The sequence below is a fragment of the Carcharodon carcharias genome, chromosome 1 (assembly GCF_017639515.1).
Source record: "Carcharodon carcharias isolate sCarCar2 chromosome 1, sCarCar2.pri, whole genome shotgun sequence".
Classification (NCBI taxonomy): domain Eukaryota; kingdom Metazoa; phylum Chordata; class Chondrichthyes; order Lamniformes; family Lamnidae; genus Carcharodon; species Carcharodon carcharias.
This window is the reverse complement of record NC_054467.1, coordinates 123,383,748-123,397,057: the sequence shown is the minus strand read 5'-3', so window position 1 is coordinate 123,397,057 and position 13,310 is coordinate 123,383,748. Positions and strand designations below refer to the sequence as shown.

Genomic DNA, 13,310 nt, shown 5'->3' with positions numbered 1-13,310 from the left:
TTGATTTGGATTGAGGTAAGAAATTCGAAAAAATAGTATAACTGGGCCACTAGTTACGAAGGTGAAGCAGACACAGGAAGGTGAACAGTTTTTGGAGCAGTTTAAGCGGAGGGAGGAGATCTGGAGGTTTGCAGGCAACATCACGGCGAGGGACACAGGGTGGCAGGCTCAACCGAAGACAACAAGGCCGCAACTGCAGCCCTCCACGAAGATCGACCACCCACAACTGCGCCCTCCACTCAACTGAAGAACCTTTGCAGATTCCACAGACCAGGACCACGTGGAAACGGCAGGCCCCAGAGGACACAAAAAGCGTACCCTAAAACTGCAACCGGCTTACCTGGCTAGATTTCGAACTGTCAAGGAACCCTGGTTGGTGAGCATGATCCCTGATCTCTCCTAGTTCAATTTAGTTAGGTTTTGGGGGTGGGACAAGGGTAAGGGGATTAGTAGTGTGATTTTCCTTCATTATGCCGTGTGTTCCCCATTCTTAACTAAGTGAACTTTGTAGGTCTGTATAATCTCAGTGTAATCCTAATGTTATAAGTTCATTTGTGACTTCAATAAACCCAGTTTTTTTCTTGCACCAAAACCAGTTGTCTGCTGCACTTTGTCACAACCCCCAAATAAGTCCAAAGTCTAGAACTCAGGGAGTGGGAGTGATTCAGACCGCTCAGAAGTCATAAGTGAAGCTGACACACACCACCCCACCCCACCACCATACATGAAGTATGGAATTGCAATTTGGAGTGTCTTGCTGTTTACGGCAGAAATATGAACCTTGACAAAAGCAGCCATCCAAAGGCTAGAAACGTAGTGAAATGTGGTTTTGGAGAAGGATGAGTGGTCAATGGAGAGAACACAAAAGCAAAGAATATTAGACAACTTGAAATTGAAAATGGGAGGCTCCTATGGGCAACTGAAGAGGCAAGTGCAAGACCATGAAGCATGGAGAAAAGAACATAAGAAATAGGAACAGGAGATGACCATTCGGCCCCTCAAGCCTGCTCGGCCATTCAACAAGATCATGGCTGATCATCTTGTGTTTCGATTTCCACATTCCCATTTAACCCCAATAACCTTTGATTCCCTTGCCAAACAAGACTCTATCTACTTCTGCCTTAAAAATATTCAATGAACCCACTTCCACCACTTTAAGATGGAGTGTTCCAAAGTCACACAACCCTCTGAAAAAATATTTCTCCTCATCTCACCACTACTTTACAACCTAATGATTACACATCCGTCAAATAAGAGAAAATCATACACTTCTTGTTTTGACCTGGGATCACCGACCTCTCCCAGGCAGAAGTCAGATTTACAAACATTTACCAAGCTGTGAGAAAAATCCCCTCAAATAACCCCAACAACTATTTGGACGGTTTCCCTATACTATAAAACTTTGGCTATGCTGTTGAAAGTTCAGCATAAGTTAAACATAGTCCGTCATGACAACCCTCCTCCAGAACATCCATAACTAGCCATAACCTTCCAGAACCAGCTAGCAATTAGTTAGAATTTGCCTACTTCCATATATCCTAAAACTTTTTGAAGAGGCTATGAAAATACATGCCATCAGTAGAATTATAGAAAGAGGCAAAGTGCAAAACAGAAAAATCTTCATCCACTTACTGAGACATCTTTTGGTCTCCAAAAGTGGAGTCTGAGAATAGTTATAGGAACATAGGAACAGGAGAAGGCCATTCAGTCCGTCAAGGCTGCTCCGCCATTCAATACGATCTCGGCTGATCGAACACTTCAATGCCTTTGACCCAAGTGATCCCCATAATCCTTTGTTATTGTTAATCAGAAATCTGTCAATCTCTACCTTAAACATACTCAATGACTGAGCTTCCACAGCCCTCTGGGGTAGAGAATTCCAAAGATTCACAACCGTCTGAGTAAAGAAATTTCTCTCCATCTCGGCTGTAAGTAGCTTCCCCCTTATTTTGAAATTGTGTCCCCTGGTTCTAGATTCTCCAACTAGGGGAAACACTTTACCTGCATCTACCTTGTCTGTGCCTTTAAATATTTTGTAGGTTTCAATGAGATCACCTCTCATTCTTCAAAACTCTAGACAATACAGGCCCAGTTTCCCCAATATAGAGAAACTTTGAGAATACATCTTGAATCTGGCATTACAAAACTAGTAGTATTTCTTAAAATGAATGTTACATCTTAAGAGCTTATTCATTTAGTTTTTTATATCAGGCTGTATTGAATATTGTAGTAGCAGCAATCTGTAATATGCCCCTGGTAACTGCTGAGAATGCAAGATGTAATTATGGTGTTCCACTAATTAGATCTACTTTCAATTTAAAAAAAATCACCCAGCAAGATAAGCAATAGCTCCAACCAGTCAACAACAGCAACCTTTGTACCAGTAGCTTGATGACAGGACTAGAACTTTACCCAAGACAAACTGAAGTATTTGTATTTTAGTACTATGAAGAAGAAAAAATGGGCTGTAACTTCTAAGCTCCAAGACCTCACATCCAGGGAGTACCCCAAAGATGCACTGGGGAACCCCCACCCCCTCAGTTCCCAGGTAAGGATTGCATGGCAATTACTTGGGAAGTGCAAAAATTGCGATTTAAATTGCAAATTCTGAATGGTTCTGGCTGTGTTACATCAATAGTTACCCAGAAAAAGTTACAAGAATTAAAACCACTTCTAGCTTCTGGGTAACTATTGCACAGACCCCCACACTGAGCACCCCCAACCACCCCACCCCACCCCCAGGACTTCCACCAATGCCTCCAGGCCCTGCCCAACCCACCCTGGCCCCCCAAACTCCCAGGCCGGTGCCATATAAAAAGGGGGTGTGACCTCCTTCTATCCGATTCAGTGGCGCTCGACTGACAGCCTCAAGAGCGCGCTGTCCTGCACAGTTCTTGCCTGTCCTGAGATGGTCAGGCGAGACAGGATCAAAAAAAATTCAAGACAAAGAAATAGGAGTACAGTGGCAATCAGAGTCAGATTGCCACTCCATGGGAGTTCAGGCTCGTCTCACTTCTCACTATTTAGAAGTCTAATTAATTAAATTTAAACTTAGCAAACAAAATAGCCATATCCTGGAAATTATAAGGTGGAGGGGGCTGGAAAGAGAAAAAAAAGTGTGACAGTATGCAGCTCCCTTATGATTTACAGTAATGGTTTAAAAAAAAGGCAACTTTATAAACCTTATGTAACAGTGGCCCAATATTTCACATTTAGAAAAACATGCTCATTAAGTGCATACTTTCCTAATTCTCAATAATGGAATCTTAATATAGCACAACTGCTAGGTCCAATAATTGTTATACAGCTGACATTCAGAAGCAGGTTGAGAACAGTGATTTGAAAAACAAGTACATCACTAGTTACATACTACATATTTAAATAAAGTCATTACAAAATGGGGTAGTCCCTGCTCCTGAGTTGCTTTTAAACATGACCCATTTGCCAACTATTCACCAAACATGGTCAAAATAATCCAGATTCACACTGCCTCTATGAAATACTGGCCCACAACAGGTCACAAGACCTCTATCGGGGCATTAAAAGTTTAAGTGTGGTTCAAAGCGGTTTCATGTTCAAATGCCTTGAAGGATGACACTTGTAAATTGAGGTACAAATGATTAAACACATGGTGCTAGTAGTATACACAATAGTACTCAAAAGCTTTGGCAATCTGAACAAATTCCTCAATCACATACTATGTTAATATTCTAAAATTAAGTGGCAATTTGTGTCCTCAAAATTTGAAATTCCAATGTTTTAAATCTTTAAGAGAAACTATTACATCACATCCTCTGTGACCATTACTCATGCATCAGGATCCACCACTTTCTGACAACAGGAAGTGTTTATATGGACAAGAATAATGTTGGGTCAGTGATTCAGACTGAATAGCTCAAATTTATTAAATGGTATTCTGGGTTTTTACTGCTTTGTTGGGAATTAAATTCTATTCATTTGTATATTTTATCATGTTAGAAAAACCAAAGGAGTTATGTATATGTTCATTCACCTAAACATTAATATTTATGCATCACCAGTGTTAAAGCAGAGAATACATAAGCAAGATATACCATTGAATTTAAAATATCTAATACTTAACTACAGCTTGAGGTTAGCTGCAAGGAAAGTGCTTCTGCGTATTGGTACCACTAAGTAATGGTACTGGAGTTTAGCAGCGCTGAGGTTGAGTGTTGTGAAGATGGGGTGTTAAGACTTCAGAGACATTTATGGAAGGCGAACTTAAGGTTTTCAGAATTCAAGATGGAATACAGGATATTTCATTGGTCATTCTTTATGCCAGTCAGCAAAGGTTGGGAGGGAGTTGACAACCCTAAACCCCCTCACTCCCAATCAAGGCTGTACATGAATTTTGCACATATCATGTATTAGGTAAATGATTCAAATTAATTTACAGAAAACAGCATTTTGCTCATGGTAACATTGAGAATCTTTATTCAGTACAGTCTTAATGATAAATTTCCACGACACAAAATGTAGTACAAGCAGCTCCTTAAATAAAGACTAATTTGGAATGAGTTGTGCAAAGAAAAATATTTGGATTTACATTGTGACTTATAAAAACATCTCAAAGTTACATCTACATAACAATATTGCAAAAGTATTTCAAACAAGCGAGCCTTTCTATGGTAGCATTATTCTAAACAGCAGTAAGATGAATAACCAGATGAACCAGTTTTCTTTTCTATTGGCCAGGGGAGAAAAGTTAACATTGCCAAATGGGGAACGCCTACTTAATAGTGTAATGGTTCATAAATGCCTCAAAATAGAGGTTGAAATAGAACTTTACATCCCATTCAAAGGTGGTACCTTCAACATTGCACTGGAGTCTCAGCCCAGCCTGCAAAGTCCTGACATGAAGCTTTATCCCCTCAACACGCCAAAGCAAAGGCAAGGTTCCTATTAGTTGAGCCTAGCTAACATATTAAAGAATTTACATCACTAGACTTCATCGGATGGTTGTGTTTTAACTCCCTCCTTTAGTTCAAGGTTAAACAGAATGCCCTGGAAACGGGGATGGTGTGAAGTTGTAGAGCCCGTGATTTTGTTGCCATGGGGGCAAGGAGCCCATGTCAAGTCTGAATGAAAGTCAGATGCAAGCTTTAATATCTAAACACAAAGGAGAAGGCTGCTGTTCTTGCTGCTTGCAGACTCTTGAAGCAGTCAGATCAAAAGAAAAAGACTGCTTGGTGATTAACCCAAAAGCAAAGTTTGGTGTGCAGAGTTGAAGACCAAAGCATCACCAGTAGGTGTCTTGCTGCTGGAAGTTTATTCAAGTATGCTCAGAAGATCGAGTGAAGGGGGCTTTGTTTAAAAGGACACAAAGATTCACCCTGGGTGGGGCAGGAAGAAGGGAGCCTGTTGAATCACTGACAGACACTTGGGACTTGTGTTAAGTAGTTACTGGGGGTGCCTTTTCCATAGTTTAGTGTATTAGTTACCTACCAAGTAATGTTTACTCAACGCTGATTTGAGTTTGTTGCAGTAAAAGTCTTAATACGTGAAATCTTGTTCAGCAATTCCTTTGCATGGGTCACTGGGAAACTCCTCTTTTTTTAAAAAGTTATCGATTTCTACAGGGATCATAACTCACATAAGATGTTTGTGTTTGTATAATTGTATATGGCGGCCCTTTGTTTTCTGATTGGTCCATTAGTAACTAGATTGCAGAAAAAGCTAGAATGTCAAAGTACCTTCATGCAATTCATGGCTCTTTATGGATTCTCACAAGAATCACTTTCTTGATAATTACCTACTCTTTCCAGACCATGATCACAAATATGTGCACCTGTGAACAACAGCATGCTATCACACAATAGCACTCAAAGAACAACCCACAATCAATAAGGATGGATTGAATATATAACCTTATTTAGTATCTTGTGTGCGAATAAATCATCCTGGGAACTTGAGGCAAATAATAAACACTGAACATGAAACCAATGAGCAATGCAACAGTGAAATTTAGTTTTGAAAGAGGGGAGTGGGAGAAGTGATATTTAAAAAGAGAATGCATACATTCAGCGTCATGATGCCTGAAGTCACTACCAATGATGGAGGAAACCACTGCCGATGATGAAAGAAAGGACAGAACGAGCAGTATTGAAATGGAGAGTGCAAGCAGAATTTGAAGGAGAAAGATGTTACTTTTAAAGTTAATATGTGTCAAGTTGAGAACCATGGGATGCTGTGAAGAAGGGTATAAAAAGACAGGATGTGGCTGCGCAGCTGTAAATGCATTGGAGTTTGTGCAGGGCAGAAGTGGAGGCCAGGAGAAAAGATTACTGGAGAAATCAAACTATAAAATTGAAGGATAGCTAAGGATTTTGGTGATATGAAGAAAATAGTTACAGATTAGGTGAAAGTAATTTTGATGATGAAACAAATATTTAAAGCTTGAGGACTTTACAGTGACAAATATTGTAGTGGGAGCTCATGTTGCTTGAAATGAAGTAAAAAACACTAAGAATCAAAAGTGGAAATGTGTGGAAAAATCATCTCCATGGTGTCAATGTTACACTTCTTTGCCAGAGAATGTTATATTTTCTAGCTGAAGGTGAAAAAACATTTACTCAAAATTCATTTAACGGCATTGAAGTGGTTAAGTACTGATTAATGTGTTTCAGCGAGGACTGTATTTTACACATCATTTTGGTTTCACTTTGATAGAAACAGTTCCAAATTTATACTTCAGTAGGAACAGGGCAGAAGAAAGCAAGTAAGTATTAATCAAGCAAAAAAAGTGATAGTAAGAGTGAAATTAGTTTTTCCATTTTCTTGCTCAGGTTGATTACAGCCTGTTCTTAGAATCAAGAATCACTTTTTGCACACAATAAAGTCAAATTATCCAGCAATGCAAATGAAGCAGCAAGATATTTTGAATTAAGAGTAGACTGCATTTGTAGGTTTGAGAGTAGACTGCAGTTGTGCATTTGTCCAATGCAGGCATGATAGGCCAAACAATCTCCTCCTGCACTGTAATTGTGATAGTTTGGATTAAGCTTCGCCCATCCAAGCAAGTGACAAGAATTTCACTGAATCCCTGACTTGAGATTTGCAGATTCTGGAAGTCCTTTGATCCATCACCGAGCCAACCTTTGTAGTCAATGATGATACTGCTGGTCTTCTTCAGCTTCTGGTCAACCTCCAAGATTTTGATAGTTGGGAAGTGCAGCAATGGAGCAGACTTTTTGGGCAGGTCTTGGTGATATTCAACAAAACCAGTAGTTTTAAGAGTTAAGGAGAAAATTGTGCTTAGCTAACTTGGAGATTTTTGAGAGGTAACAGAGCAATGTACATGGATTTCAAAAAGGTATTTAATACAGTGCCACAAGAGATTTATGAACAAAGTTATAGTTCATGGAATAAAAGGGCAGTAGCAACATGGATATGAAATTGGTTGAGTGACAGGGAACAGATCAGTGGTTAATGGATGTTTTTCGGGCTGGAGGAGGATTTGTAGTGGAGTTCCCCTGGGGTCGGTGAGGGACCCTTGCTTTTCCTGATCTATATTAATGACTTAACATTGGTGGCACAACTTCAGAATTTGTAGATGGAAGCAGTGTAAACTGTAAAGAGGATAGTATAGAATTTTAATAGGATATCGGAATGGACAGACAGGTGGCAGTTGAAGCTCAATGCAGAGAAATGTGAAGTGATTCATTCTGGTAAAAACACAAAATATAAAATAAAGGGTACAATTCTAAAGAGAGTGCAGGAGCAGGGGGACCTGGGTGTATTTGTGCATAAGTCAAAGAAGGCAGGACAGGATGAGAGCATGGTTAATAGACTATACAGTATCCTAGACTTTATTAATAAGGGCAAAGAGTACAAGAGCAAGGTGGTTATGTTGAAATCGTATAGGGTACTAATCATGAGAGGTCTGAGCAGAGTAAATAAACTGCTCCCACTTGAAAGGATTGAGAAGAGGGCACAGGTTTAACATAATTGGAAAAAGCAGCAAAAACAACAAAATTGATTGAAAAAAACTTATTCACACTGCAAGTGGTTAAGGTCTGGAAGGCACAGCCTGAGAATCTCATGGTGGTAGATTCAATTGAAGCATTCAAAATGGAATTAGACATTAAGTAAAAAAGGAAGAAAGTGCAAGGTTAGAGGGAGAAGGCAGGAAAATGGCACTAAGTGAACTGCTCTTTCAGGAAGCTGCTGCTGACATGATGGGCCGAATGGCCTCCTCCTGCACTAACGATTGAGATTCTCAATCTGAAGGCTAAATTATCAGTACTTATGTGTTCCATTGATCTTGAAGATTTACAAACATGGAAATGAGTAAATGAAACAATAGAAGGGAGCAAAACATGAAACAAAAAGACTTGCATTACATAAAATCTTTCAAAACCACCAGACATCTTAAAGCTCCTTACAGCCAATGAAATCATTCTGAAGTGTAGTCACTGGTGTAATGCAGGAAAGTGAAATTAAGGGATAAGATGAGAGAAATAAAAACAGAAAATGCTGGAAAAACTCAGCAGGTCTGGCAGCATCGGCGGAGAAGAAAAGAGTTGACGTTTCAAGTCCTCATGACCCTTCGACAGAACTTGAGTGAGTCCAAGAAAGAGGTGAAATATAAGCTGGTTTAAGGTGTTTTTTTTGGGGGGGGGGGGGGGAAAGAGAGAGAGAGAGAGAGAGAGAAGTGGAGGGGGTTGGTGTGGTTGTAGGGACAAACAAGCAGTAATAGAAGCAGATCATCAAAAGATGTCACAAAAATCAGAACAAAAGAACACATAGGTGTTAAAGTTGGTGATATTATCTAAACAAATGTGCTAATTAAGAATGGAAGGTAGGGTACTCAAGGAATAGCTCTAGTGGGGGTGGGGGGAGCATAAAAGATTTAAAAATAATGGAAATAGGTGGGAAAAGAAAAATCTATATAATTTATTGGAAAAAACAAAAGGAAGGGGGAAACAGAAAGGGGGAAACAGAAAGGGGGGAAACAGAAAGAGGGGAAACAGAAAGGGGGGAAACAGAAAGGGGGAAACAGAAAGGGGGTGGGGATGGAGCTCAAGACCCAAAGTTGTTGAATTCAATATTCAGTCCGGAAGGCTGTAAAGTGCCTAGTCGGAAGATGAGGTGTTCTTCCAGTTTGAGTTGGTTCAAGATCAATGGAAAAACACCTCATCTTCCGACTAGGCACTTTACAGCCTTCCGGACTGAATATTGAATTCAACAACTTTGGGTCTTGAGCTCCCTCCTCCATCCCCACCCCCTTTCTGTTTCCCCCTTCCTTTTGTTTTTTCCAATAAATTATATAGATTTTTCTTTTCCCACCTATTTCCATTATTTTTAAATATTTTAAAATCTTTTATGCTCCCCCATCCCCACTAGAGCTATACCTTGAGTGCCCTACCATCCATTCTTAATTAGCACATTTGTTTAGATAATATCACCAACTTTAACACCTATGTGTTCTTTTGTTCTGTTGTTTGTGACATCTTTTGATGATCTGCTTCTATTACTGCTTGTTTGTCCCTACAACCACACCAACCCCTCCACTTCTCTCTCTCTCTCCCCACCCCCACCCCCTAAACCAGCTTATATTTCAACTCTTTCTTGGACTCGAACTCAAGTTCTGTCGAAGGGTCATGAGGACTCGAAACGTCAACTCTTTTCTTCTCCGCCGATGCTGCCAGACCTGCTGAGTTTTTCCAGGTAATTCTGTTTTTGTTTTGGATTTCCAGCATCCGCAGTTTTTTTGTTTTTATCTCAACATTTCGAGTTTTTACGACCCTTCAGAGAAGAGTTTTTCCAGCATTTTCTGTTTTTATTTCAGCTTTCCAGCAACCGCAGTATTTTGCTTTTATACAAGATGAGAGAAGCAGGGCAGTCCTCACCGTTACAGTGAAAGCGGTGCCGCCACTGACAGTGAATATGTAAAGAGCTCCGGCATCCTGAACTAAGGTCAATCCGCTGCCGACTCTCCAGCATCAAAAGCATTCCAGCCACAAGTTAACAACTGGTTCAAGCTAACCTCACAAACTTCTGTTAAAGAAGCTCTCGCCTGCGAGACAAGGCAGTGAGCACAACTCCGCCCGCCCGCCAACCCCAGCCCAGAACCCAGAGCCCCGGCCCAAACTAGAAACAGACTCACCCTCTTGGGATCTTTGACGAAGTAGCTGCCGCTCGACCCCTGCGAGATCCGCTCCGGGTAGACGCCGCTCTCGATGGCCTGCTCGGCCCGCAAGACAATGTCGGTGAACTCGGGATCCTCGGGGAAGTGGTTGAGGTCAGGCCCTTGGCTGCCGGGGCTCTGCGGGTGATCACAGCCGCTGTCGACTGGACTTGGACAGCTCAGGAGCGGCTCCTTCTCCGGATACAAGAGCAGCAACGAGGAAGAGGAGCCCAGCTCCGACCCGCCATCTCCCTCAGCCTCATCCCGCCCGGCCCTGGGCAGGAAGCGCACGGCTCCCCCCGGGTTACCCGCATGCCTGCTGAAGCGGAGAGCAGCAGCGCCGAGCCCCGGACCAGAGGCCGCATCCTCTCCGCCCACCGGCAGGCGCTCCAGCGCCGGCTGCTCGGCACTCAGCGCGAGCTCGTCCATTCGACTGTGACGTAACAGGCGGCGGGGCACACTTTCAGCTCGCGCGTTCACACCTGCGCTCTCACGGTCGCCATCTTCTGAGCATGCGCAGCATCTATCTTTTCCACAGCACTGCTAAGATTGTGCATGCGCAGGTGAGATGAGTGGAACGTGAATGGAAGACCTGGAATATCCATCGTGATGTCACAATAGTCTTACTGCTGGTTTTTCGAAGTTACATTATAAACATTGTTCATTTTGAAAACAAACTTTATTAAACTTTTTGAAAGTTTCGGTCAATTTTAATGGTTAAATGCACCATGGCATGGGGCAAAGAAGCAATTTCAACCACAATGACTATTATTAACAGAATTACCTGGAAAAACTCAGCAGGTCTGGCAGCATCGGCAGAGAAGAAAAGAGTTGACGTTTCGAGTCCTCATGACTCTTCGACAGAACTTGATCTGCTTCTATCACTGCTTGTTTGTCCTACAACCACACCCCCGCCTCCACCTCTCTATCTCTCCGCCCCCCACACACACACACCTTAAACCAGCTTATATTTCACCTCTTTCTTGGACTCACTCAAGTTCTATCGAAGGGTCATGAGGACTCGAAACGTCAACTCTTTTCTTCTCCGCCGATGCTGCCAGACCTGCTGAGTTTTTCCAGGTAATTCTGTTTTTGTTTTGGATTTCCAGCATCCGCAGTTTTTTTGTTTTTATGACTATTATTAAGCTGATTCTGACTGCTGTGTAGTGACCTTGCAAGCATGTAAATACCAGCTGAATTCATGTGTTCTGAAAGCCAATTTCAGAGTCTGTAAACTGGGCCCTATTAAATGGGCAGATCCAAATGGAGAAGTCTCCGTTATCAAGCAATCTCAACATTTGAGGAGAGCAGTCAGGTCCCTACAGGACACCGGAGCATGCCGTAAAGCCAGTGCCTCCACCCACACCTCCAGCAGTGACTTCATATGTAATATTTACAGCTAGATGTGCAAATCAAGATTTGGTTTAATATCACATTTGAAATGACACCAACCTAGAGGGTGAACAGTTGGTCTCCTTGTTGAACACCCATCCACTTAAGCGACGGGAGAATCCATCATTATCACGTGTTCATCTCTGATTATCTGTTCTTCCCTCCATGTGTGAATAATCTTGAAACTCTGCCAAGTCTTCCCAAGTTCACTGCCCAGATTCAATCTTGATGAATGGCCATTAGTACAGATACCAGTGTGTGGCGGGGGTGCTGAGGGTGGAGGGGCGCTGATGCCACTTCAAGAAGGGAGAGGAAGGGAGAAGAGGAATAATGTAGATAAGGAACGTTCATTTTGTGTTTTTAAAAAAGCAAGGTTTGATTGGGGTTTATTAGTTGTGCTCTTCTAAAAAGGGAACTCTTTTGTTAGTATTTTTGGGTTGATAAGGATTCAGTTAAAGGAAAGATTTGAACATTTTATTCAGGAAGATGGTGTACCTTTGAAGGGAAGTATTTTTAGTCTACAGTAATATAGAAAACATAGAAAATAGGAGCAAGAGTAGGTCATTTAGCCCTTCAAGCCTGCTCTGCCATTCATTATGATCATGGCTGATCATCTCATTCCTAATTCCTCCCTTAACATTGTAGTTGTGTTTTTAAAAATGCAACTTTAAATGAAACAAAGTTAAATGAATCAGAATTTCCTGTTATAACCAATGTAAAAGCTCTAGTTAGGTTCTGTTGGACCTTCCATGTTAGGAAAAACATTAAAACATTACACTCTTTAAGTTTAAATACTGTCCATTGTTAAGTCAATTTATTCTTAAATGAAATAACTTCTAAACCAAAGTAACTTAAAAAAATTAGAGAAATATGCTAACTGTTCCTACATACCCCCTTCCAAAGAAAAGTCAAATTGTACTCAAAGCGTTAACCTTGTCCCTCCATAGATGCTATAAGACATGCTCAATTTTTCCAGCACTTTCTGTTTTTATTTATTACCCTTAAAAACTAGAACTAGGTTGATCAGCAGTGGTGCCTTCTTCACTCAGAGAGTAATGGAAATCTGCAACTGTCTCCCCAAAAATGGTGTTTAGGCTAGGTCAATGGAAAATGTTAAAACTTAGATTGAATCAAGGCAGATAGATGAAGTGAAGATACAGATCTAATTGAATGACAGAATAGACACGAGAGATGAATGGCCTGCTCCTGTTCACATGGTCCTTTTATCTAAAATAAAACTTTAAATTTCTTCAATTGTTAACACTTTGTCTAATGAGCTCTTTTTCTCTTTAGTGGAAAACAATTTTCCTTGCAACAGCTCTTTTTAACTCTATAAAATACACATTCGGCTTCGTATTTGCATGCTCTTCTTGCAACTCACATTCCTGAACAGGATGCAAGAAATAAAAGCTTGCACATCTTTTCACTCTTGTTCTTGAAGCTCTGTCTTTATTACAACTATTCTTATTCATTCTATAGCCAAATTCTTCCAATCTAACCTTTTGTTCCTTTCAGCTCCAAATATAAACTCACTTTTGTCTACACGTTGTTGAAATAGACTCATAATAGCGTCCTCTTTCAATGCGCTATTTTCCAGAACACAACTGTGAAGATCCTTATCCTCATCAATGTTTCTTTTTCTATCAAAAACATCTAAACATCTGTAGCCCAACTCGTGTGCTACCACTTCCTAATTTACTTTTGTTTACTCTTTTCAACCGTGTTGGGTGGGTGTTCTGCACGATGAAGCTTGACTTGAAACCTTCTC

General features: G+C 41.0%; 1 protein-coding gene across 3 annotated transcripts in view; it reads right to left on the bottom strand.

Annotated features, from left to right (window-relative positions):
• pi4k2b (phosphatidylinositol 4-kinase type 2 beta) overlaps positions 1–10,630 on the bottom strand; it is a 56,399-nt gene extending 45,769 nt beyond the window's left edge. The window contains exon 1 of one of the 3 annotated variants that reach the window (XM_041200390.1): positions 10,130–10,630. In XM_041200390.1, coding sequence (XP_041056324.1) covers positions 10,130–10,579 — 450 coding nt within the window. In that variant the 5' untranslated portion in view covers positions 10,580–10,630. The remainder of the gene's footprint in view (positions 1–10,129) is intronic. The other 2 variants (XM_041200378.1, XM_041200368.1) reach the window with 2 other exon arrangements.
• Positions 10,631–13,310: the final 2,680 nt, after the last annotated feature.